This window comes from Battus philenor, unplaced genomic scaffold (genome assembly GCF_028537555.1).
Source record: "Battus philenor isolate CCGP_79_NKW_IND1 unplaced genomic scaffold, ilBatPhil1.0.hap1 SCAF_16, whole genome shotgun sequence".
Taxonomy (NCBI): Eukaryota; Metazoa; Arthropoda; class Insecta; order Lepidoptera; family Papilionidae; genus Battus; species Battus philenor.
Genome location: NW_027181678.1, coordinates 1,790,497 through 1,817,999, shown reverse-complemented (window position 1 = coordinate 1,817,999; position 27,503 = coordinate 1,790,497). Strand labels below are relative to the sequence as shown.

At 32.8% G+C, this 27,503-nt stretch overlaps 2 protein-coding genes across 2 annotated transcripts in view; one reads left to right on the top strand and one right to left on the bottom strand.

Moving 5' to 3' along the window:
• The window catches only part of Ac76E (adenylate cyclase type 2 Ac76E), a 180,826-nt gene that overhangs the window by 60,274 nt on the left and 93,049 nt on the right, over window positions 1-27,503 (top strand). The gene's annotated exons all lie outside the window — the stretch shown is intronic.
• The window catches only part of LOC137919366 (probable E3 ubiquitin-protein ligase sinah), a 55,595-nt gene continuing 29,665 nt past the window's right edge, over window positions 1,574-27,503 (bottom strand). Inside the window, exons 2-5 of the mRNA XM_068762418.1 lie at window positions 27,214-27,337; window positions 11,984-12,117; window positions 6,249-6,418; window positions 1,574-2,422 (exon numbers count right to left, since the gene is read on the bottom strand). Of these exons, the coding sequence (XP_068618519.1) occupies window positions 1,849-2,422; window positions 6,249-6,418; window positions 11,984-12,117; window positions 27,214-27,337 (1,002 nt within the window). The 3' untranslated portion in view covers window positions 1,574-1,848. The remainder of the gene's footprint in view (window positions 2,423-6,248; window positions 6,419-11,983; window positions 12,118-27,213; window positions 27,338-27,503) is intronic.

The window sequence follows — 27,503 nt, the reverse complement described above, 5'->3', positions numbered from 1 at the left end:
AATATCGCGACCTAAACTAAATATTTGACATAAATACCTACACGAGGTTCCTTTGAAAGTTGACAAAGTTATTAACTGTAAACAGATGTTGAGTGTCTTAAGTGCTTTGTTAGTGAAAATGTAAATGCTAAAAGGTTAAGACCATATAAAATAGGCAATAAAGAGATCACTCGCCGAATCAAACTCCATAACAGGTTATCTAATTATGTGGAAACCTACTATATTTTAATATATAAAAGTGAAATCTTATTATTTAATATATAAAATTCTCGTGTCACGGTGTTCGAATTTGAACTCCTCTGAAACGGCTCGACTGATTTTTACCAAATTTTATATGCGTATTCAGTAGGTCTGAGAATCGGCTACTATCTATTTTCCATACCCCTAAGTGATAAGGGTTGTTCACCCTTAAAATTTTTTTTTAATTTTTTGACGATTTTTTTTGTTTTTATTTCTTTACGATACAGCAAACAAAAATACATACAACCCTAAATTTTTACCTCTCTACGATAAACCCTTATTTTTTATTTGATAATTAATATTTTTTTTTGCAAAGCAACGTTTGCGGGATCAGCTAGTTTTATTATAAAGAGTTTTTTTGAAGTTTGTTCTTAAATAGTTGCAATAGAAATGACAGCATGCAAATCTTTGTCTGCAGTGATAATTACACAATTTAAAACGAGCTGCATTGTCAAAAACTTACCAGGTAGACATCATTTGACACTTGTTAAATTTGTAATCATTTAACCATAGCAACATTCAAAATTATATTAATGGATTTTACGAGACAGATGATAGCCAAGAGTGATCGAAGAATTCAAAACGCTCAAAAATGATTTTAAATAAAAGTATATATGGTCGTGGAGCGTGAACGCTAAGATTTTATTTAACTTTTAGCTCTTTGGCTAATTAAATTCATATTCTATCAGACAATAAGCAATAGTTATCTTTGACCTCTAAATTTTCTGTAAGTGGAAAATCTTTTCAAATAATATTTCCGATATAACCCAATGATATACAGGTATCGTATCTCATAGATGTAGAAATGGAATCATTGTTTTCACAATTTTGTAGAATAAATTTAAATACACGTTTAAGATGACTACTTACTTTATTACATAATACAAGACGAGGTACAAGTACATGAAAGCTTTACGTATACTTGTTGCGTTTAATGTTTTGCTTAATGTTTTGTTTTATGCACATTGTTCTCAACATTGATTAGCCAATGACGATGTGTATAGTCATGATTGAAAATCACTGTGACCAACATCATGCTATTGCGACATTAATCACACTTAAAGACATATTTTTATTAACTATTTCTGTGTGTATGACCACATTAGATAAACTGTCGATATAGTTAATGTTGTTAAAAGGCGTTGGATTCGGGCAGCGCAAAAAAGGTCATAGTTGAGATCATTGGGAAAACTTTTGCTTTGCAGTGAACGTCAATCCGTTTTATAATTTTTTTCTTATGATTTATTGTGTTTGTGCTATGGTGATGTGAAATAAATGTTTATTTATCTACTTTACGAAGGTTAATAAAAATAAAATCCATTAAGTATTTCTATATTTATTAGAAATAGCTTATATATAACTTCACTAATAACTACATTTATATCTATATCAGTCACATTTAGCTGTTTCAGTTCAAACGCCATGCTTATATACTATAGCATTTCCTTACCAGTGGGTTTAATTCTTAAACCTTACTCTAAGAATATTCTTATGTTTATTTTTTGGACCGCAACAACATTAATAAACACGACTGGAATATTTATTTTGGATAATCATTATACATGAATATTTGTTATTTTTGTAGAATGCGTGCGTAAATATATAGTATCAAATGACGTTTATCTTCTTCACGGTTTCTGGGTTGAATTTGCCGATGTTGACGTGAATTGTGATAGCTTCGTCGGCGTCGGATTTCATTATTATATCATTCCATTGAACTTCTGCTTTCTTACTGTACGCCTCATTCTCTATGACTATAGCTGATTTTGTGCAAAGCGCTTTGCTCTGAAATTCGATTAGGGCACAGTATTCGCTCTTCTTGGTTTCATTCTTCGCGTCCGCGATATGTCCCAGCTTTCGTCTCATCACTTCGACTTTGACGTGGAAGTTATATATGCAGACTTTGATGATGAACGCGCTCTTCATATAGAGAAGTATGATCTTATACTTCGTTCTGCAACAGGCGGTCTTCTTGAGCTTTGTTTGGAAGTTTTCTATGAGGATTTTGATCTTCTGCGAGTAGACTGCTATGATATTGTGTTGACTCTGAAGGTGGCTGGAGAGTTCTTCGAAGGGGAAATATGAGCAGGTTGCGGTGACAGGGCATACCATTGCATCATATTTGCAGTCCTCCTCGTGCTTTGCTCTTGTGATCCTTGTCAAGAGTTCATTACATCCTCGCCTGTAAAGAAAACATGCTTTGCATTAGTTATTATAACTTTAGATTTCATTAATCTTTAAAGGCTCTGGAGAAGAGAATTTCAGATCACAGGCTCAACATAGAAAGTCCATCTACAAGCTTAAGGTCATTGTGAATTAAGGCTGCTTTCAATAGGTCCTATTGAAAAACTAGTCCACTCAAATTTTATCTAGAATCTAACTTATTACCTAAAATCCTTATAACCAGTCTGTTAATATTAGTCCTGAACAGGATATATGTTGATTATGGGTTCAAAACATCGTATCGTCAGTAAAACCCCACCCATTTCAAAGATACATTAGTAAAAGTGGATGTAATGATAAATTAGCCATTCCGTATAGACAGGTTGTAAACAAAGAGAACGAATTATAAAGAGATAAATGTCGTTGCGATATATTAACGCATGGATATCGCACGTGTAATAAATAGACTTATAAATAGGCGACCTCTATCTGATAGTTATTTTTTAAATAGATAAGGTTTATCAGCACACTTATAATTATCAAACAAATATAGGTAATGTATAAGATACGTTTGTTAAAAGTAGCAAGACTTAGTCTATCGGATTATTAAGTTGAAGTAGCAGTACTTGCAATAAATCACATAAAAGATGATTCTCTAGTCTATATATATGCATGGTATAAATCAATATCCTAATATAAAGAATGATAATAAATTTATTAGCCAAACTACCGAAATGCGTACTAGGAACAGTGAAATATAGATGTGCCAACACTAGTACTGTTGCTCTCAAACTAGGTTAAGCTGGTACTACAGAAGCAATAGCAGTGAGATTAACAGATCATATTGCATGATAACATACAAAGTAAGGTTATGAGTACATTAATACAAATTTGGAGTATGTAGTTTAATAACATATACACAGAAACAAAAGAATAATACTTAATACTGAATTTAAGCTCTAGAAGAGATATAAAACATTTAATTTCGACTGGAAAATAAAGGTACACATCCAACTATTTTTATATTGCTTTAAAAGTGTTTTACGTCTTGATATATGAAAGTTTTAATAACCATTTAAGAATTTTAAAATTTGCTTCACTTACTGCAGAATTTAATATCTTGACAAGACCTAAGAATTCTATTGTAAACATAAGCAACATTTATGTGTTAAAACATTTCGCGAATGCTTTGTTTGTGGTTGGTAATTTGAAAACTGATCTACTCAAAATGTGATGGGAATTTTAAGATGCGATAGTGGTATTTTGTTTGGAGACACCCAATTTCAGGATAAATTGCATTAGCAAGATTCGCTGAGTAGCAAATGACATTTTAGTATCATCTCAAGTGTAATGGTGAAGAAATTATACTTCATAAAACGATAAATGAAGTCATTAAAAACACTATAACAATTTCTTTAGTATGGTGTACGGGATTATATATTGGCAAAAGCAGGAGAAATAGCCCCAATGATTGCTGATCTTTCGTCACAAAAAACAATGAAGCATTCATAGCTAATATGCAAGATTACATTTATTTACAATATGTCTTGTGTAACAATGCAACATTACATTGACTGCTTAGCCTTGCATTTGATTTATATTCTTTATCAGACAATCACATTCAGTTTATTGCCATCAATCCAAGTTACGTAAACGTATTATGTTTTATCTTTTATTCATTCGTTTAATGCACTTTAAGATTGCACATTTTTAAAGCCATATGAAATATTGTTTTGAGTCATGTTTTATATTTGGAATATTATCAATCTTCTATATCTATTATAAATCTAAAATAAAAGTCTTGAGTAAATTCACTCGCACGGGGTTAGATACTATCATAACATATAACATCTAATTTGAACTATTTATTTATGCGGCAAATAACACAGACTCTGTGTTTGGCACTAATCGGTGTAACATAACTCCTGAAGATGCCCCGTGGAGGGGTGAAACACGTGTTGAGTGATTTGACGGTGGCAGTTGTGTAATTCGCATTGTTTGCCGCAAACGCATTTGTCAGCGGGCTGGCGGGCGGTGCACTTTATTGCACGACTACCACTGCATGTGCGGAAGTGGCTAAATATTGATCCTTTTCTTACTTAACTATGTCGTCTTTCTGTCTTATGGGAGGCCTTACCCATGCCGCGTCTATCAAAATTAAAGCCTTCGAAATATACAGGAGAACGCTAAAGATATAAGGAGGAAATGATAATAATAAGAAAAAATTCGATAATATTATTCTTGTTTCAATAAAGTTTCATTCTTCCCGTATTCTTCGCAATATGTTAACAATTGATCATTGTATTTATTTATTTATACAGTACATGTATAACGGTGAACAAAAAACTAAAGTTATTTTTTACCATTTAACCGTGTGGGCGGTGCAGCGATAGATTAATGAAGGTAATGCCTGATTCCATTAAATAGTAATGGTCAAGGTAGCGGGTAAAACTAGTTGTGGCGATCTATGAGGGAGGTGTATATATGCCTTGCAGTGAGCGTCTCTCGTTTGACATGAGTCAATGAATTTACAGCTTCGCCGACTTTGATGTGGTCAAGACCAAATGGCGCTTCAGATAGATCAAGTAACCAAGTTTCTAGGTTCTTTAAACTGTTTCAGCTAATACCGTTATATTCAATCTAAGATCACTGTTATTGAAAACACTACTGAAACTATTTCTCCGACGTATATATATATACACACATGTATATATATATATATATATATATATGTATATATATATATATGTATATGTATATGTATATATATATATATATATATATATATTTGTGTGAGTGTATACATTTATATAAATATATAATATCAAACTTCAATCAGAACTTATTAATGCTATTTCTTATCCACCTATACGAACAAGTAGATAAACATATATTTTAATTCAAGAAGTTTATTCAATTTCTTGTTTCTAAGAAAATATACGTTTGTAATGAAATCTAAATTCGCTTCATTCTATTATGTACAGGTAAAAAGATACTTTGCCATCCATTTAAAAGGGATCTCGATAAGAAAAAAATAAGTAACTTGTCGCGAACTTTCCATTTGAGTTACAGATGCAAAAACAGATTAGATTTGTTTGTCTGAAACTTTTAGATCTCTTTACGTCTGTTTTTTTTATTTGGAATACATCTGTATTTCAGATAAAATGTTTTAGATTTATTTACTTAATTATGATAATATTCGTTCAACAAAAATTATACAACATATCGCCGCTTAAAATCAAATAATTCAGAAGAGACGACAAATTAATATTGGTTGTATTTTAAAAAATTTGGCTAAATAAAGCAGTGAACATATTTATAGGAACATAATTGTATTTATTTTTAGCTTGCCGAATAGAAGTCGTTTTTATTTATAACGTAACTCATTTAGAAAATAAAAGATTACTTTGCCTATCTCCGATATTTTTACCCAGAAATTTATGGAATAATTTGACAAGATGTATTGGATCTCGTAGACTGCAAATATTTAAAAATCATATTAAAATGATAATAGTTATTATCTTTTTATTTGGTGGAGCGGCGATATGTCCATGACAAAAAAAAATACTCATTGTTGTAATTCTTCCTTTAATATTCTATTATTGTCTTAAAGTTTGTAATTATTATGATTTCAGCCATAGAACTGTCATAGTCAGACCTCGGCTTCCCTCTTAGCTTTTTAGTAAGACCAGTTGAAAGCGGTCTACATCTAGCTTCTTCCAAGGACATACCTAGTTAGATCGTGTTTTGTTTTATAAAATTTTAAGGCACTAACAGCTATCTACCTAACACTATGTGGCCTGTCCACTGCTAATATATGAAATGCTGATGTTATATATCCTTACCTGTAATTTCGACAAGGCAGCATAAGGTCATTGATGAGTCTTTGAAGAGCTAGGCACGGTGCTGCTGGTGCGCGAAGACTACCACGGCACCAAGCGCACCTGGACATCTTCCTCGAGCATCTGCTGCACCAGACTCCTCCACACCATGGGCATACGCATGGCCCACAGCCCTGAGAACATCAGACGGTACATTGAAACAAAAACTCTTCAAAAAAATAATATTATTCAGCAAACAAAATACTATAAGAAAAATCATACAACATATATCCTGTATATGGATTTATTGTAGGTTTAAAAGATTTAATAAATGTATGCAAAATGACTAAATACCTCTAAACTGAAAAGAACTGAAAAGAAGTCGTATTTTGAAGTGCTTTTTTTACTATACAATTACTTTATATTTAAAACTAAACAAGGTGTACCATGTATTAATTGGTGACAAATATACTATACACTCTTCGCTAAAGATTTTACACCTGTTACCAATCAACCTGTATATACTTAGTAATCTTTTTTATACGTTTTAACAATGATAAATAAATAATACCTAAGTTATTTTGCGTTTAAAGGCAATAGATACACTGACATCTGTAATACGTCTATTGTAAAGTACAAACATTACAAACCAATAAGAAAAAGGTTTTAAGTTGAGGTACGAAGTTGTAGCTTAGTGGTAAAGAATTACACTTGCAATTGTAGGTCGCGGGTTAGATTCCTGTGATACAATCTTATATAATTCACACTTTGTAGAATTAATAATAGAATTGTAATTGATCAAAAAGTTTCCATAGGATGGGTGGTAGAATACTCTGCTTGCTAGAATACCACACTGCGACCGCCATACCGCATGCCAAGGGTGGCGATTTTGGTATATACCCTCATAGATATCTTTGGGAAGATTTAAGCTTTGCAGTACTGCCGTACTTGAACTCATTTAGCTCAGTATGGCTCATAGAAAGAATAAGGCAGCTGAGACTAAAGATATATTCTTTATATTTTCGGCTCTTTTAGATCAGACTTACAACTCTGTAAGGCGGAAAAAAAATTCTGAAATTGAATGGTAGCAATAGCTTCCTATATATATATATATATATATATATATATATATATATATATATATATATATATATATATATATATATATACATTTCTAGTTCCAAAGCTTCCTACTTTCTAGTCTTTCAACAACCTTCAGAAGGTCATGTATCCGCCGTGTGGGTATGTACATCGATCCATGGTCTCAAATCAAGATATTGTTGTGGTGATAATTATATATGTGTATATATATCTAATACATAAAATTCTCGTGTCACGGTGTTCGAACTTGAACTCCTCCGAAACGGCTTGACCGATTTTTACCAAATTTTACATGCGTATTCAGTATGTCTGAGAATCGGCTACTATTTATTTTCTATACCCCTAAGTGATAAGGGTGGTCCACCCCTAAATTTTATTTTTAATTTTTTAGACAATTTTTTGGTTTTTATTTTATTATGATACAGCATATAAAAATACATACAAACCTAAATTTTCACCCCTCTACGATCAACCCTTATCTAACATTTGTTAATTAAAAACTTGAATTTTTTTTTTGCAAAACAACGTTTGCGGGATCAGCTAGTGTATATATATATGTGTATGAAAACACTTCGCGGTTACAATAACAACATATCGAACGACAGATTATTATCAGATATAACTGGAGTGTGCTGTTAATGTGTTTTGTTTTAGAATTATAACCAATAATCAACAGTCACGATTATCATCGAAGAACAAACGTTACTATTGACAAAACAAATCTCACTTAATGCGGTGATTTTCTCTTATCAAAACAATCATATTATTTTCTCAAATATGTAATCCTTTTTACAAAATGATTTTGACATCTTTACTTCAATATTAGAGTAATTAATTTCAATTTATATAATTACTTTCACGCGGTATTACGATTTTTTTTATAAATTTTTGTTTAAAGAAATTTTTTTAATTAAGCAAATACATGTAATAATACATGGTTAGTATTGTTAATAATTTATTAATCTTTAATTTGAACATATCTTTGGACTTCTCCAGTGTATTCAATGCATACCTGCCTTTTCCTTTATTCTCCCAATTCCTTTCTGCAATATCCGAAATATCTTTCCATCTTTTGTTTGACCAAGATTTCTTTTGCATATTGGATCTTGTCATTTCGTGTGCTTAGTCCATAGCCTTTAATTTAATACCTTTGGTAAGAGCGTCATGGATTTTGATAATGCATCTTATATATTTAATGGAATCAGGCGTATTTTGCGGAAGTCAATCCTAAGTAAGTAGACTCTGTGTTTGGCACTAATCGGTGTAACATAACTCCTGAAGATACCCGTGGAGGCGTGAAACACGTGTTGAGTGATTTAACGGTGGCAGTTGTGTAATTCGCATTGTTTGCCGCATGCGCATTTATCACCGGGCTCGGGGCATCACTTTGTTGCACGACTACCACTGCATGTGCAGAAGTGGCTAAATATTTATCTTTCTCTTTCTTACTAATGCATCTTATATATATTATAATTTTTTGGCTCTTCATATCCAAAGTATATATGGCCTTTATTCTCAATTTTTTCAACTGTTCATAATAAAATTTAAGTTCTGAATTTATGTTATAACAAACTAAACTTTATTTCTTTTTACAATTGCAATACATTTGCATTTATCAAAGTATTCGTGCAACGCATTATTATAATAAAAAACAAAGTATAGTCTCGTCTATATGAAGCATTTATTTCACGTCTGTATTCATAGCGATGTTATAATTTTAAGCTGGTGTGGGTTATTAAATTGAAAGCGATGTTACGGTCTCGTGTTGCTAACGAACTTAGTTTAAAGTTGCATCGTTCTAGACAAACTGCGGTCTTGCTACGTTGAATTTTATAATGTGATACAGATAATATATTGTATGGTAATTTATTTTATACTATAAAAACGGTAATAGATATCATGCACAAAATCATAGAAAAAATAAATGTAATATCAAAAGATATATAAAAGATTTAAATTAGGCCATTGGAGGCTTCGTAGGAAGGCCTATGTCCAGTGGTGGACGTTCTGAAAGGCTGATGATGATCGTGAATACTAATTGATTTTTTAGTACTGATAGTACTTTAATTAAATCACCTTATGTACAATATGAAAACATGTATATTATCTGTTAATAGTTAATTTCATTTTCAAAGGGCGCCACGTTTTATCGTTGGTAGATAGAGCTGTCATCTAACGTTATAGAATAAATTGTATATGTACATTATTACATGGGTAGGCTTTCCGCTAGATGGACCGACAACATATTTAAGTTAGCGTGGAGTGCTTAATGATATTAACAATGTTACTATATCCCGCGAACTTAACTATGTAGTAGATCGACTTAGCGAAGTGTCTAATCACTTGTCACTTGAGAACCTTTCAGATATAACCTCCATTGGTTGCACGAGCGATATGTCCTGCCCAATGCTATTTTAGATGAGTAAACCTTCGGGCTACCTTGGTTCTTCTGGAAAACTTAGGACTTATTGTAAGCGAGCACGTCTCAAATCCACTGCACCACCTTATAGTATATTTATTGATATATAAATTCGTCATAGGTAGACGGCACGTGCAACGTCGTACGCTCAACATAAGATTTCCGTTAGATGTACGGTTTATAATTTCACATTAGCTCTCGCATAGAGAACACCTTAGCTATTTCACTCGATAACAACTTTCTTCTGGCTTCTAATTGGAAAAACATTTACTCGTTAAATTACTTGAAAATTATCTGAGAATAATTACGTCTTAAACATTAAAAGTTTAATTAGCTTTATTTTGCAATTAAATTGCGATTAAAAAGTGATAAACACACGCACGTGTCATTATTAATAGAAAAATAATGGAGAGGTACAAAAGCAAATTGTTCACAAAATACGCACAAAGAACATAACCCACGAAAAACTGTAAATAAAAAAATTATAACTATTACGAAAAGCGAATATTAGCCTATATTATAGCCCTACAACATGAAATATCCGAAGAGTTTAAATTAAAAACTAAGTAATATATATATATATATATTTATATATATAGCTGTGCGTGTGTGTGTATGAAAGTGTATGTTAATATATATACGCAGTACCTTTTGTCACTTGTTTTGAGGGCCACGCATATTCTCGAAAATTGTGACTCTATAATTTTTTGCACCTTGAAAATAATCGAGTCAATGTTTTATTATCGTTTATTACATAATGTCCTTGTAAACAATACATATATATACATATAAATATATTTATGTGTATATATAAATATAAATATATTTATGTATATAAATATACACACATAAATAGTTGTAAAACATATCGATTTTTTACTTTATATTGTAAGAGAATACGAGCATCAAAACAAATAAATAGTTTATATGGGACATTATATAAAAACGTTATTTTTGGTGAAACGAAATTAAATAAAAAAAATTATTGAGGTTTTGTTATTTCGTTACGGTCATCGGAAGACACTTGATACGCGAATATGCTGTTCATTTCCGAACCTTAAAGCCACAGCCACTGCTACTTCAACACGCCAATACGCTGATCTATATCAGTTCATTTCGTTGTTCTACGAATATCTTCACGTCTGATTCGAAATCTTAGATAAATTCCAAGCATAGACCTCTCCTAGACTCCCAGCAACTATGTTATAGCATCATATTACACAATTTACCATAACGTGAACATAGTTAAATAAATAACAGACCTGAATGTCGTGCTTATGAAGATTTGAAACAAAAAAAGAATACATTCACACACGTGTCCCATACACGTAAACGTATAAACCTAATGTCGGTATCCGCTGTAGATATGTATGAGTAACTGCTGAACGGCACGCGAGCCAATTAACATTTAGACGCACTGAAAAGGTCGGTTCAACCTTTGTCGATAATTTTTCATATATTCTATGACAATAGATCCGTAATAGATTTTATCATATGCGAAATTTATCGCACGTAAATATATATCATGTCTCTATGGTATTCTTTCTTTTCAACTAATGTACGCTCATTGCATGGCCCAGGCCTTTTTCATGCATCTCCATGACGAACAGTCCTGCGCTACCTACATCCAGTGACTTCTGGCGCTCTTAACTACGTGGTCGTTCCTCCTGGGATATTTACCCACGATGGGTCTACCGCTCTATAGTATAATGGTATAAAAATAAATTTGGCACTGTATACTTGTTCCCTATCACGCCTCCAGATGTAACAAAACAAAAGTGTCTAAAGATTTAACAATATATTCTGATCTATATCACTTTCTGTTTTCTTATATTAATGCCGATTTCTTGTTCAAAATTTAACAATACTATTATACTGAAACTAAAAATGTTTCTAGTTTATCTAGTATTATCTATACTTCTATCTATTTTAAATGATCCTCAGTGATTTTGTTTTAATTAGGATTGATCTTCCATAGATATTAGCGTCCTTGCCTTTGTTTTACAGTTACGTTTATTATTTCCGATCCTTTTTTGCTCAAGTTTTTGCATAGTGTTTAAGCAATAAATAAGTCTCTTAACCTATCTTAACGACACCATTAACAGTTTTAAAGATTGCGTTTCGTGCGACCACTTCCACCACTTCCTCATCCTTACTCCATATCGCCATCTTCAGGTTGTACACCAGTATTAGTGTCTCAGTGGATACTTATAGTGAAAAATAAATTTAGACCACTTACCTGTAGAGGTTCCAAGCATATACTGCACTCTGAAAATCTGGAGAGAACTTCATCACAGTTTGGGCACGTGCATTGCGCTGCATGACCTTCCTCCGGCGTGTCAATAGCTGAGTCGACTATCGGAAGAGGTTTGTCTGGAAAGAAATATTGAAAAGTTATTTTTTCAATTAACTTAAATCTTGTTTTTAGTAAATATTTTTGTCGATTTGAGAGCCTTTCGTTCTGCTATCCTAATCTATGACAGGGATTTAGGTTTCATATAAATTTAAAGTATTCTTTTTATTAGCGTTCTCTTCTGTCATACATCACAAGTTCTTTTACTATATGTTCTTTCATCCTTTACATTTTCTTGTATACTCTTTTCGTTCATTGACAATTGTTACACACATCGCCTGATTTTCTTCGCCGCGTTCTTTTAGTATCACGATTTAGTTTACAATTTTTAATTTGTATCCTTATTTATATAATTATTGTTTGTTATTTAACAATTATTATGTTTCTCAACCTTATAATTGTGTTTAATTATTTATTTACTTTTGTTTTAATCTATTACATCATTAATATTTCTATAACAATATTTTGAAAATTTGTGACGGTTTTCTTTATTTTCCGTTATAGAGGCGATGATGGCACTTTCTATCTTCAATTCCAGTCACCGCATCTCCCATTTCAAAACTCCTATTTTTCCTTTGCAAACACGGGACAGCTTGTTATTGCGTGCACCACGGTGTATTCCACCGCAGGGTCACAAATACACGAAAGACTCTCCTTGTGTATAAACCTACGCCAATATTTAGGTCAGAACCGTGTAAAGCTCTACTGTATGCAGCGCGTGGTAAGCCGACCCGGTATTTGGGTAGCTTTCTGAATAATGAACAGTCTCGTCTTTCAAATATCTCTTATTCCACTCGGCAAGCGTATTCAGCCTTAGCTGTCGCTTGACGAATAAAACGGGGCACTTCTCATATTCTGGTCTTCTTTTAATACTGAGATATATTCAGGATTAAACGGCCAAACATATGAGTAGCTTAAGTGAATGATTAATGGTGTAATCAGATGCAAGGGTCCATTAGAGGAGACCTCAACTTATGTTTTCCCATAATACGGGTTACGCAGTTATTCAAGGGCATCCGAGAGGTACAAACCTCTTGTCGATATATTGTTGTGATCGGACGAAGTAAGATAATACATCAAACAAGATGCTGTAAATGCTTTAGGTTAGCAAGCAAGTGTTCATAATTGCTTGCCTTGAACTGACACGAAAGCAAATAAAAAATAAATAATGGTTGGTTGTTAAATGGGATTACCCCAAGGATTTTTGAACCTAGCATTACAATCACTCAGAAATTATTGGTGTTGGTAGAATTGATAGAAGGTATTCCACGATCGCATCTATCGTTGATATATTAAATATTGTTCTATTATTGTTAAACCGATTTCAAAACATTAGATATTAAAACGATTAATTTGCAGAAGTAAAAATTCTAAATTAAAATACCTTCACAACCGCATCGCATGCACTTCCGTAAACAATGGTCACGTTTAATCAACTCATGCCCACGTGATGTGATGTAATTAATATTATAATACACACAAATTAATAGTGGCGAGTATAAGCTAAGCTTTGTATGGAGTGGTGCGATAATTGAACAACGTGCCTTCGAGTGTACCGCGTTAGGAATATGACCAGCTCTATAAAGATCGAGATACGTGTTTTCAAGTGTATCAGATAAAGATGAGTGCAGTTATTACAAAATACAGTAAATATGTCTTGCGTGACTTGGTTTTTTATTCGTTTGAAATGATGATCACATTTCGCTAGTTGACTCCGCAAAAGGAATATTCCTACGAAATTTCAAGTCAGACTTTATGATGTTATTGTGATATATTAGAAAACATGTGACATAACTGTGATATAGTGTTAATAAAATAAAAAGTAATAAGTAAATATACACATTTTAAAATGTATCTATAATAAATAAATGAACGAAATGTACAGCCTGTAGTTATAAACGTAATGGAGGCGAGGTATGAAAGTAATACAAAGAATGAAATGGAATGAATGTATGGTGACGAACAAAAGAGGAATGAATGGAGTTAAGATGTACGGAAGAAGAGTATTGAAGTAAGAAAATTTAATGAATAAATCATAATTGTAACTTTTATCCTTATATACCCAGGAGAGATAGTACGAAAGGGGCCCAATAGGGGGGCCATATAAAAATTTAAAAAATAAATAACGAGTCATTGAGCTATTTAATTGTTCAGCTGTGGAGATATTGTTGAAATATATGCTTTAGTTCGGAATTGAACACGATAGCTAAGATTGTAACAAATAGATTTTATTCTTTAGACTTCCATAGTTACGATTGATTTCCATAGATACACACCCGTGCCAGGGAGGGTATCTAAAACTTGTATATATAACACACTAAATCAGTATTTTTTAAGCTTTTATATCCCCACTTAAGCCTTATTCTTATGCCCCTATGTAATATATATATATATATATATATATATATATATATATATATATATATATATATATATATATATATGTATATATATATATTTTATATTTTAATAATTTTAATATATATATATATTAAAGCGAAAGAGTTAAATATGTGTCGAGTCCGTTTTCGAATTGCTCCCTTACGAGTAATAATAAAAATCCCCCCGTGGGATGTAGGCCACACGTTAGGAAACAACACTAAACACAAATAAGAGAACCGTGTTCCATAGTAACATTTTCAAATTACATTTTGACATTTCTTAAGGAATTTACTGTAACGTTGTTGATTTACGTGATATAATATTGTCAAAACATATTGTCATCTGTATATATATTTTTAATAAGAAACCAACAAAGCTTAGCGAATAGACAAGTTGGCAACGAACAATCATAATACGTAAAATAGATGGACGCTGTGGTCTTAAAGTTCGGAATTGAAGATCTTGGACAAACGAACGTAGCGTAGTATGTCCAACAACGAGATGGACAGATAACCTTAATAAGATCATGTTTATATTTTAAGTATTTAGTGTATATACAGGTTTTGGTGTTATTCATCAAGATTCTTCCTTCTTGAACGGACCTCTGGAATAAAGGTCCAGTACCCTATGTACTCTCCAATATAAATCGCTTCGCTACACATTATGAATATGTTAGACATATGTAATTGCTAGTAACTCTTTCTTTTTGTCTACTACCTTCCTGTGTAGGGATGGACCTCAATTTAGATTTACAGAAAACGCTGAATATAAGTCGCATCCAAACGAATTTATTGGAAATTTACTGGGGAGACTTGGATGTCCAACGACTGAAGTAAAGATAACAAAATATTTAACTTATATGATACAATATATTAAAACATATAGTCTTTTGTATTGATTTATCACGTTTCTTAAACATCTGTATTTCATTTATGAATTTCTTGTACCATTTCCGATTTATTTTTCTTCTTTTCAGCCGATGAACACCCACGCCACAAAAGCCTCACGTAAAGATCGACGATATGCGATTATATACAAAATATACGATTTGAAATAAAAACACAAATGTCGCTTACGATATCGCGACATCATTATGATATCTTGTATAATATAAAATTCGAGTTATAAATAAACGAAAAAATGCTACATTATTACCGCAATGAGGTACGAATAACGAAAATTGGTGTAAAAAAATTTACAAAGTAAAAATGCAAGATCTTATTTGTAGCGCAATAAGTGATTGCATAATAAAGGCTAAAGTGTGTCAGTCAGACGAAAGAGAAAGGTTTTGAGGCTGACTGCCTATGATTCTTGCTAAAACCGGTTTCGTTACACCGGCGAACGCTATACTAGATTATAGTTGGCATCGATAATTCCTTGCAGAATATTTTCAATAAGGGAACATACATATTTATCATCGGAATGTTTAAATCGATTATTTTGTTTTACCCACTTACTCCCTTTTACCTTTAATCTAGATTTCATTTCTTACGTGCCTCTAATGACAAGTTACTTAGATTAAACTTTAAATTGACTATGCCTGTTCATTCTGCTATATTTACGGAGAAATTTACTGTTGTCGCTGTCAGGTTATGGAATAACTTGCAAGCACTTAAACAGATAATAATAGAGCTCTTTCTTGGCCTTTAAAATAAAATATTGTGTAGCATTTGTTATTTATTCCTATTTATGTAACACACACGCATGTATGTATAGGTTGTTGATAACGAATGTGAATATATTGTGTGATTTGAAATAAAAACTTGTTAAAATGAAGTCACGTGAATTTAACTTAAGATAGCGAAATTACTTTCCGGTCCCCCCAATATATGTTTCATTTGGGCGTAAGGCTTTTAGAAAGGCTAAGGTGAGGCATTGTATATAAAAGGTTGAAAACTTCTGAATTAAATCAACCGAAATAATGAGATAATGAATTGACATGTAACTGTTTTTTTATTATGTAGTTAACATCGTTCCAAATTTAAAGTTTTCTTTCAACAATATTGTTCTCATTAAATTATGATGACGTCACACCGATGAGGTCAAATCATTTCAAGGAGATCGCTACATTGTTTTCCTTTTAGTTCACCTTTTCCGATTACTGTCTCTCACGGAATATTACTATGGGCTTAATAATAGTAACTGTAAATTTTAGCCGTGAATGTCCAATGTTGTACAAAGGCCTCCCTCAAATATTTCCAATAAGACCCGATGAAAGCAATAAATAATAAATCGAATTCAGTACTTAAAATTTAATATTAATGCATTATCAAAGTAAGCACCTTTAAATATATATTTCATTAAAACATTAACCTTATTCTCAATGTACTAATTAAAATTTCCAAAAAAAAAATATTGTTTTCGACATTGCAACTACATTACGACTATTGACATTGGAGATAAAATTTAAATGTTTGTGCCTTTAAAGGTAATGTAAAATCAATTAAATGAAATTTAAATTATGATTATGAACTGCATTCCGATATTTAATGATTGTTTTTTTTCTTACATATCTTTTACACAATCTTGCATTATTATCTTATTTCAATCACAAAACTTCTCACGCAGTACATGGGTCTGCCAGGTAGATTTACAATAAGAACAGTTGGCAGCGGCTTGTGTCTATGCTTTTCCGGCTACTTTAATAATCTCATCTATCTACCTTATGGGGGACATTATAAGCTATATTCGCGGTAGCAGTTCTGTGGTCTCCACTCCTGAACTTAAAGGCTTGCCCAGTTCCACTTCAAATCACCAGACCGCTGAACTATTTCAGCTACGTCCATTATTGTAAGGATCTTTTCATTCCTGAGTTGATCTCGTATAGAAATCTCAAGCATAACTCTTTAAGACTATAACTTCATCACCATATCAGCTGATAGATGCCTACTAGCATAACATCTACTATCACACAGGAGACTGCGTCCTACACAATAGGATACACTATACGATCAGTATTGAGAAGGTGGCCTCCTGCCCTCAGATGGCAAACAGCGTGGGCGAACCAGAGGAGGATCCCGATCCCTCCTTGGTTCGCCAAGTGACCCATGTTGCTGTCTCAAGCCACTAATACATTAAACACACTACACACTTCTACTCAGGTAAAGCTGTCTTCTACGTATAAACGTCATCGTGCATCTGAAGTACGACTGCCAGATATAAATTTTTGATAAGGTAATAGAGTAAGCCATAGGCCTATATATATCATTGCCATTAATTTTCCATATTGTGATTGCCGGAAAAAATAAATTAAATTTAAAAAAAATATGAACACGACTGTACTGTAAAATGGAACATGTAATCGCGACTGTACTTCTTGTAATTATTCACTATAGATGGATTAATGTTCTTGCGTGACGTGACTTCGGACAAACATCCCCCATTCTGACCTTGACCGATCGCCTTCTTGTATAAGCATGACCTAGACACAACCAATAATGTCTGCTTTCCGCCACTTTGGTCAATTATGTCGCGTTACCCTTTCCGTCGTAAAACGACGATAGCGTGTCATGGTTGAAATGACGCAGTAAGGAAGTTAGTTTTAATACTTTAAATATTGACTTTTTTAATAACTAACACGCCATCTGTTGTTATATTTCTATACTATGATTGTCTGCTAGTAAAACTTTTGCTAATAAAACCGCCCGTTGTATTTTTTCATTTATTACAACTCATATTTTTTTTCTCATATTACGTTGTTATTGTACACGAAAGCTTTACCTTCACAGCTCCATTATAAAGTTTATATATAAGCTTTCAAAGTTTAGTGCTATATAAAACATATTTGATTCTGTAATTTTATTAAATGACACAAATGTAGACTTGTAGTAATATATAAAAAAGTATATTTATACCGTAAATAAAAAATATCCAAGATTTCAAAAGTTCATGGAACCTTCCGTTCCGTGAACTCAACTCTAACGAAGCATTAAAAGCCTCCAGGCTATCAACAACAAGTTCTTCAGAAACAATTGACCAAGATTTTAACAACTAAAAGTACTATCTACTATAACATGTAAATCAAACGATTTACATATTATTGTAACTGAGAGTAACAAATTAGCAGTGGGCGTCGGCGATTGTAAATAAAAATGTGTTTACACGTGACAAGTTTTTTAGAAGGGACAGGAAAATGTTATAATTAAAAATTATTGCCAATTCTGTTTCACAGCTTTTTTCAGCTTTGGAGTTCCTGTTATTTCTTGCTAATGATCATTTATAATGATCACTTTTATAGGTCCAGAGAAGCATACCAGATGGGCCCAATTTCATATAAACTATAATCCGACTAGGTTCCTTTATAATAGCACCTTCCAACTTTAACCCTTTCGTTACCAGCGCCGGAGTTAGCCGGCATCTACTGGACACGCCGTGTTTACCAGCGCGGCATTTAGGTGGCATCCATTTGCCGTTTCTTATATGGCATTGTTATTAAATTGATTCCTCTAAGGCAGGGGTGAGCAACCTTTTCTTTGGTCGGAGGGCCGCAGTTACAAAAAAAAAGTATATACAACTAATTAGACACTTTTATTATCTTTAAAGCCTTGATTCTAGCATTTTTTTTAAAATACACAAATAAATTAAAATTTACTTGCCTCGAGGGCCGCATGCGGCCCGCGGGCCGCTGGTTGCTCACCCCTGCTTTAAGGGTACAATATTATTATTGAATGCGCGTTTACTCGAAAACAATTCTTCCAGAGTACAGTATGTATTTGGAAACTAAAATTTGAAACATAAAAAAATATCATTGCAATAGTAATCTACTAAGGTTGACTAAAAGACATTTTACTTTCAATTTATAAATCAGTAGGAATAAATCAAAGTAGAAGGTGCGTTGTTTGCAGTGTAAATTGCAAAAGACGGTAATTTAAATATGAACTTAAAAATGTAATGTGTCCGTGTTTTAAGATTTATCACAGCCAAATAAATTACTAAAATTATCCTAACTTCCATTTTTAAATAATATACCAGTAAAATCCTTAAATATGTAACACTTAAATGAGACAATTCGAACATCTCATCAGTGCTGCTCGGTTCAGTAGCGTCACTGGCGAAAAGTACTGCGGTAAGGAAAGGGTTAAAAACAGCTATGAGTTTTATAGACAATCTCTATTCTATACACGTATCACTGTTTTCTATGATTGCTTCTTAGTAAATTATCTATATATAAAAATTACTTTTCTTTTTACACACACACACACTTACAAACTGTAAATGTGAACTAGATAATTTTATACTTCATTTGTCTACAGAAATAGACGCTACTTTAGTATCCACGTAGATAGAATTTTTCATACAATTTACAATTATACGACCCATCGCACTTGTTCTCGTCTACTTGCTTCAAATGCCACTTCGTCATTTTCTTATTTATCAAGGTACAGTTTATATCAAATCGGATCACGGAGTCGTGATACAATATAAATAAATCTTGTAGTGAAAATATGAAGGCGTGTTTTTGAAGGAAATAACTAATTTGGAATTGATAGCACTGTATTATTAACGCGATAGAACTCCGAACTTAGGTCTTCCACGAGTACTTCGACTTGGAGCGGTACAAAAAAAAATTTACAGCTAGAATCCTATCACATTCGTGGAATATCAATTGCAATTAGCGAAAAAAAAAATTCACAGTTAATCAAATTATTCACGCGTCATATTTCAACGATGATTATTGCAATGTAGCGGGATATACCGTAGTTCTGTTCAATACCGTAGTAATGTGAATTAATTTTAAACTGAAAATGTAACTGTGTTTTTATTACACACTAACTGTCTCCATATACTGAACTGTAACGTTATTTATCAAGAGAAAATAAAAATTAAAACTCATCGCGTAACTTATAGGTTATAAATAATAAATAAGGATTATTTTTGTTATAAATGAAGGCACCTATTTTTTTAATTAATTTTATTCTGTATCGCCAAGTGTTTTTTTTTGGCATGTGGGGGTTAGGGATTGCCGCTGGTTTTATACGGATCTTTCTGCTCCCAGCTGCGAGTCACGAAACCTTTTTAATATATATATATATATATATATATATATATATTATTTCTTATGGGTAAATATAGTTAAAATGTATGCACATTTACAATATTATTTACATTCATTTCTACATTATAATAATTGAAGTCGCTGCCAATGCGTTGCACACCTAAATGTCTTGGGTTTTTTTTTAATGGCGCCCGCTGTTCGGGGCCTCTTGTTTGTATTATTTTTGTGTTTCTTTATTACATATTAGATATTGTCTGTCTATATTATTTTTGGTATAGGGACTTTTAGTTTCTTTTAATAAGTTTTTCATATAATACTTTTATAGCCGCGCTCTTCTTTGTCTAGTTCACGGACCCTTCCGCTCCGTGAACTCAGTACCGACGAAGCTGTAAAAGCCTTAGGGCTAACAGCACTAACATAATCAGAGAAAAAGAAAGCTCTTCTTTCATTCATCTTATGTTCTTTTGTACTGTTCTTTTCTTTCTACAATTCTCCTACCTTTCCCCTTTATTCGATCCTTTCATTCCTCACCTCGTTCCTCAATTTTATATTTCTTTATCTCTTACTATTTTTTTAACACATTTCGTTCTATTTACATTTCTTTTTATTTTACCTTACTATATTCATTTATTTTTACATTTCAACTTTTGTTTATGCCTTGGAGTTTAAGTCAATGTGCCTGGCTAACTCATAAAAAGATTCTGCTGTAGATTTTTTCAGGGGGACCCACCAGCGCCTCGTCCATCGGCTCGTAGTGGACACTTGGAAACCTTCCATCCCCAACGGCCACTTCAGACAGACATGTTGATTCTTTTGCGGATTTTATTTCTGATTCGATCTCGCAGAGAAACTCCGAGCATAGCCATTTCTCTCTAGGTGAATTTTTGTCTTCTTATTAGCCTATTCGTAAGTGATCACGTCTCGGATCCATATGTCGTCACCGGCAACACACCGTATTTTTCCTGCCTGTGACCACGTAGATAATATTTTAATAACTTTATTTATCTACTGTTTAAATTTTAGTTTCCGAAATCGACAGGAATAAAAATCTTCTTATCTAATATATAAAATTCTCGTGTCACAGTGTTCAAACTTGAACTCCTCCTAAATGGCTTGACCGACTTTTACCAAATTTTATATGCGTATTCAGTAGATCTGAGAATCGGCTACTATCTATTTTTCATACCCCTAAGTGATAAGGGTGGTCCACCCCTGAATTATTTTTTTTATTTTTTAGACAATTTTTTTGGTTTTTATTTTATTATGATACAGCATACAAAAATACATACAACCTTAAATTTTCACCGCTCTACGATCAACCCTAATTTTTTTGTTAATTAAATCCCTATTTTTTTTTGCAAGACAACGTTTACGGGAACAGCTAGTCATTATATTAACATTTCGTATTTCATAAAATATATTTTAATATATGATCAGTGTAAACAAAATTAAATATAAAAAGGAAATGTACATTCGGTCACAAAATAAACATAGCTAATTCCGAGCACACACAAACCGTGATTATACGGTTGTGTAAACACGTAGACATTTTCTAGTTCACGAGTCTTTGCGACTGTACCTAATTATATATGATCTGTGGAAACACATGTTATCTACGCGAAGGCATGTCACGTGCGAGTGGTGTGGCCGACTGTACATCGGCCATGTGAAAGTCGTAAATATAGTTCTCTTATGACAGAATTATAATAAGAATATGAACCATCAAAAATCATTTTATAAAACTGTTTGTTTTAACAGCATTGATACACAGGATGATTTGTTATCTAATATATAAAATTCTCGTGTCACGGTGTTCGAACTTGAACTCCTCTGATACGACTTGACTGATTTTTACCAAATTTAATATGCGTATTTAGTAGGTCTGAGAATCGGCTACTATCTATTTTTTATACCCCTAAGTGATAAGGGTGGTCCACCCCTAAATTTTATTTTTAATTTTTTTAGACAATTTTTTTCGTTTTTATTTTATTATGATACAGCATACAAAAATACATACAAACCTAAATTTTCACCCCTCTACGATCAACTCTTATCTTACATTTGTTAATTAAAAACTTTCATTTTTTTTGCAAAACAACGTTTGCGGGATCAGCTAGTATATATATACTAAAATCAAGGTCATGATATGCTGTACTGCTAGAAGTTACTGCTCCCGCTACATGGGAGCTTTTAAGCTTTGGAGTCCACACCAATCTTTTATAACTTATTATTAAATGTCGAGGTATTTTTATTTCATTCAAACAACTAAACGCACGTTTGAACTACTTTGTACAGTTCTTGGAACTTTAGACAATTTAACAAACTTGATAAACATAACAAAAAATATAACACCATTGTTAAAAAAAATAATAGTTTATTTCAAGTAAATGCTGTTATAATGTTATGTAGATTAAACATTCTAATGGAAATTATTTATTATTTAAATATGAAATTAATATTTTTTTTTCGTTTCACAAACACTGACTTGCATCGTAATATGTAAGCTTGCTAAAGCGCGAAATACAAAGCGAATATTCTTGCAATTTCCTTTATTTTTATTTCAATAAATATCATCTATAAAGTATTAAAAGGCTTATATAAATAAATAAATTCCGCAAAGTCCTTTTCAAGTTATGACGTGACTGAGAGAAATAGGGATTCGTTTTATATATATTGATTTATTAATCACGCGCAATAACGTATTCAAAAGGAAAAATAACAAGTTAATCCCCGCATGCGAAAACATGTGTGTTAAATTGCATCTGCTCGTCCATTACGTAAAATAAATCTATTTTAAATCCATCACATTTAAATATTATTTAAAATAGATAATCAAGTCAGAGATGGTCAACATGCGGCTCGCGAGCCACATGAAAAATGTACATGTACTTTTTATAATATTCTTATATTATTTTTAGAATTGTCATAGTGAAATTCAACCACAGATAACTAAATAAAATCTGAATTATTTAGAAGTACTGTCACCAATTTTTCAACAAATTTAAAGAAATTATCAATGTAAGTTTTGAACTTTCATTTATAAGTTGTAAATACATAACGGAATAATAAAAAACTGACTTTTTAACATAATTTTTTTCTTCCTAATTGTATATTTTAACAGACAAACAGTAGTTACTAACTTAAAACTTAGTCTCTGGTCTTGAAGACCACGGACCGGCAATCATAAGACGTCCAATCACAAGGTGAACAGATGATCTCGCTGAGGTGGTTGATACAGGTTCAAATGGTCTTTTTGAAAGTTCATGCAAAGGCCTATGTCCAACAGTGGACGTCATAACACAGAAATCATGAAACGGCAATGTCAGAGACACACAAAGAAAAGAAAAATATTAATCAACCAAACACTCTCTATATATTTGTAATACACATTTTTGTGTATTTATTCACGGTATATCCAAATTTATTAAACACAAAAGAAATCAAATGTTTTTGGTCAATACATAATAATATAAAAAAATACTAGAACAAAGGAGATCTCATCTACCTTTAAATTCATTTACCTTGTTCAAGTACAGTTTCAAGGATCATTCAAATATTTTGTAAATTTGATGCGCGTGCGTTTCCGTTTTAAAGAGAATTGGGTTAGTTTAATGCATCATTTGTAATAATCGACGTATTATACACGATAATTTATAATAGGCTTTTCCAAGGGTAGGTGACGTGTTTCTCGCAGATATAAATGTAATTTAATATTATGATAGTTTTTATTAACCTAGACACAAAGTCTAGGAATAAAAAAGAGTATTTTAAAAAATTATCATCATTATATTTTGGGAATCGATCAATCAACCAATAGAATATGAAAAAATAATCCCTAGTACTGTCTCGCTCGCACAGTACCTACCAAACGCAGACTTGAGCGCTTACAATCACCCACGAGTTGTACTACGCAAAATGTGTAGATATAGCGACAAAATAAAAAATCCGAATGAAGGAGGAGAAGCAAAAAACAAAGAAGCGTAGATATAAGCCAGAAGAGAATTAAGAATCAAATCAATTAGCAACAATACTACCAATATTGATACAGTGTTTTCTATACGTTCGACGAACTTTTACTCAACGACCTATCTGTCACAATATGAAATGCAGCCGTCCTGTTGGAAATGTTCTCCTCATTATATTTCCAATAATACCGATTTGAATTGGCCATCACTCAGCAATTTCGGATGACTTTAACAAGGTCATCTGTCCACTTATGGGTCGATGTCCTAATCTGGGCTTTTCAGTACATTACCTCTACTTTAAAACTTTTAGATTCTATTCATATGTAGTTAAATGTAACAATTATTACAATATAACATATATTCTTTACTGCAAAGTATATGCTACCCCCAAAGATCACCTCGATGTTCCCGCGGGTACCTACGGGAGGATCTTGACTTGAGCTGCCACAATGTCGATAATAAGCGTTTAGCATTCCGTCATAAAGAAGCCAGTGGAGGTTGAACCTCGACTTGGTCGGCAGCTATTTTATGGCTTACATATATCACTTCATAAAGCGTTATCGCTGCAAGAAGTGGTGGAAGAAATATAGATAAACTAAAAATTGTCATCATCATGACTGGTATTATAAAACAAGTCATCGTAATAACAGATGATGAAGTCAAAAATGACGACGAAATTGAATGAGTAATTTCAAAGGTAATAAATGACTTCACTATAAGCGGTAAGAACAAAGATGAATGATAAAGTCAACATTTATTATTCCAAGGTAAATATATTAAGATCTTCAAGTTAAGTATGAAGCGTGTAAACAAAGAAGCGATACGCGATTACAATTTCTCACATACTTCGTTTATTACGCAAATGTTTCATGGTAATTTATATAATTCATGAATATCTTAATTTAAGCCGTAATACTGCGCGATATACACTTCCGCCAAACATACAAATGTTAAGCATGAGTAAAAGCGGTCAACCAGAGAGAAATGAAAGCGATGCTGGGAGTTTCGCTGCGAGATCGAATTAGAAATGATGAGATCCGCAAAAGAACCAAGATCTTGGATGTAGTTCGAAGATATATGCATAGTAATATGAAGTGGCAGTAGATATGGCACATCGCTCGTGTAATCTATGGCTGTTGGAGGCGAAAGGTTCTTAAGTGATGACCTCAAGTAACTCTCAGTAAATGCGGCGTACCTAGGCCCCCCATTAAGTAGACCAAGGACCTTAGTCAAGGTCGCGGGAAGGTGCAGAAAGCGAGCAGCGCACGATTAGTCATGGTGGCGATCTTTGGTAAAAGATATGCCTTGCAGGTGACGCCCGTCGGTTGAAAAGAAGAAGAAGATATGACCTGAACAAAGGTATCTGTTTATCTTGTGTGAGAACATCCTACACTATGTTTGTCGCTTTGTGGTCTTCACCCCAAACGTTACGCACTTCAAGGAAACGTCTCAGTTTGCATTTGTTTTACGAGCTATATGGATATACCATTGCCAAATCTAAGTTACCAATTAAATGGTGTATGTTTCTCACTTTCGTAAGAAAAGGACTAATATGTAGCTACTTTCGCTATGTAGCAGTAGCCTACTGCTACATAGCGGAAGTAGCTAAATATTAGTCCTTTTCTTAATAAGAATGGACTTCCGCAAAGTAACGCCTGAATCTAATAGATATTTTCTCACTTTTGTTTGTCCATGAATCTCCTTATTCTCGTAGAGTCTCGTAAATATATAATAAAGAACAGGTCTTGCTCCTTCTTCTTTTTTTTTCAACCGATGGACGCCCACATCAAGGCATTGGTCTGCTCCAAAAATTGCCACGATTACCGGTTCTGCGCCACCTGCATCTAGCGACTTGCCTGTCCTGTTTTGCTCCTTAATAAAACTAAATAAAGAACTGACTGATCTAAATGGTAGCCAGAGAAACAGCGCGAGATGACGATTTTACAGGTGTTGGCTGAATTCAAGTTTGACGCTTTCTCAGGTGATAGTAATATTTGCCAAGCAATAAAAGCCTACCAAGTTGAGCCACGCTAAAGTACCCAAGACCCTTTGGTGCTACCCAAATAATCCATGGGTTAGGCGACCTTGAAATTCGATAATTAAAATTATATATAGTGGCACTACATAAAAGCCTCCAGGGACTCTTGTCCTAACTACATAAAACGTGGTTTGTTCAATTAATACCTCGGACTCTGTGAATGCAAGACCTTGGCCTTCCCCCAAAAAAAAAGGAAACGAAGTTACTCTAAGTTATATAGTGTTTACTAGTGTGCAATACCAGTAATTAAACGTTATTTGAACGGAGACTTTTGTGACATGAATTTATAATTAATTGCTTTGGTTTATTCATATATTGTATACCCACTGTCGATAAGTGCTTTGACAAGTGGAAATCATAAATATTAATTATATGTAGAGATGTATATTGGACTTTGTTAAGAAAATCGTTTTGTTAAAATCTATTAGTAGCTATATTAGCACATGTTTAGTAGGTATAATTAATTGTAATAAAATAAATAGTAATACATTTGAGCTGTAGAAATTTAACATCAAAATTTTAAACGGTTTGTGTTTATTAGTTTTGGAGTATAAAAGTTTTTTCTTAACCTCCTGGATATTTATTAACTTATATAGAGGTCCGAGCGGAGCCTCCCGTGGAAGCCTTTTAAGTTTGCTTTTAACATACATATTGCTCCATGATCACTATCTGATCTTTTATGAGAAAAAGGCACTTCTTATATGTATTTTAATTAAAAGTATATAAGAGAACATACCTTCAATTTCGACATTTTCTCCACTCGATGAAGCATCATCTTCTATCTTCTTCTCTGTGACTATCGTAACACTATTTTCTCCAAACTCATTGTTTTGGGATCTCTTGTCCGTAACGGAATGGAACTGCGAACAAAGAATTTCATATTTTGTAGAAAAATAAGACGTATCTAAGAATAAGTTTGTGACAAATTTATCATGCCGTAGATCAGTATTTCTTAACGTCGGGACTACCACCCACAGGGAGGCAATTTGATTGTCAAGTGGTGCAATTTGAAAGTTGACACGAGTT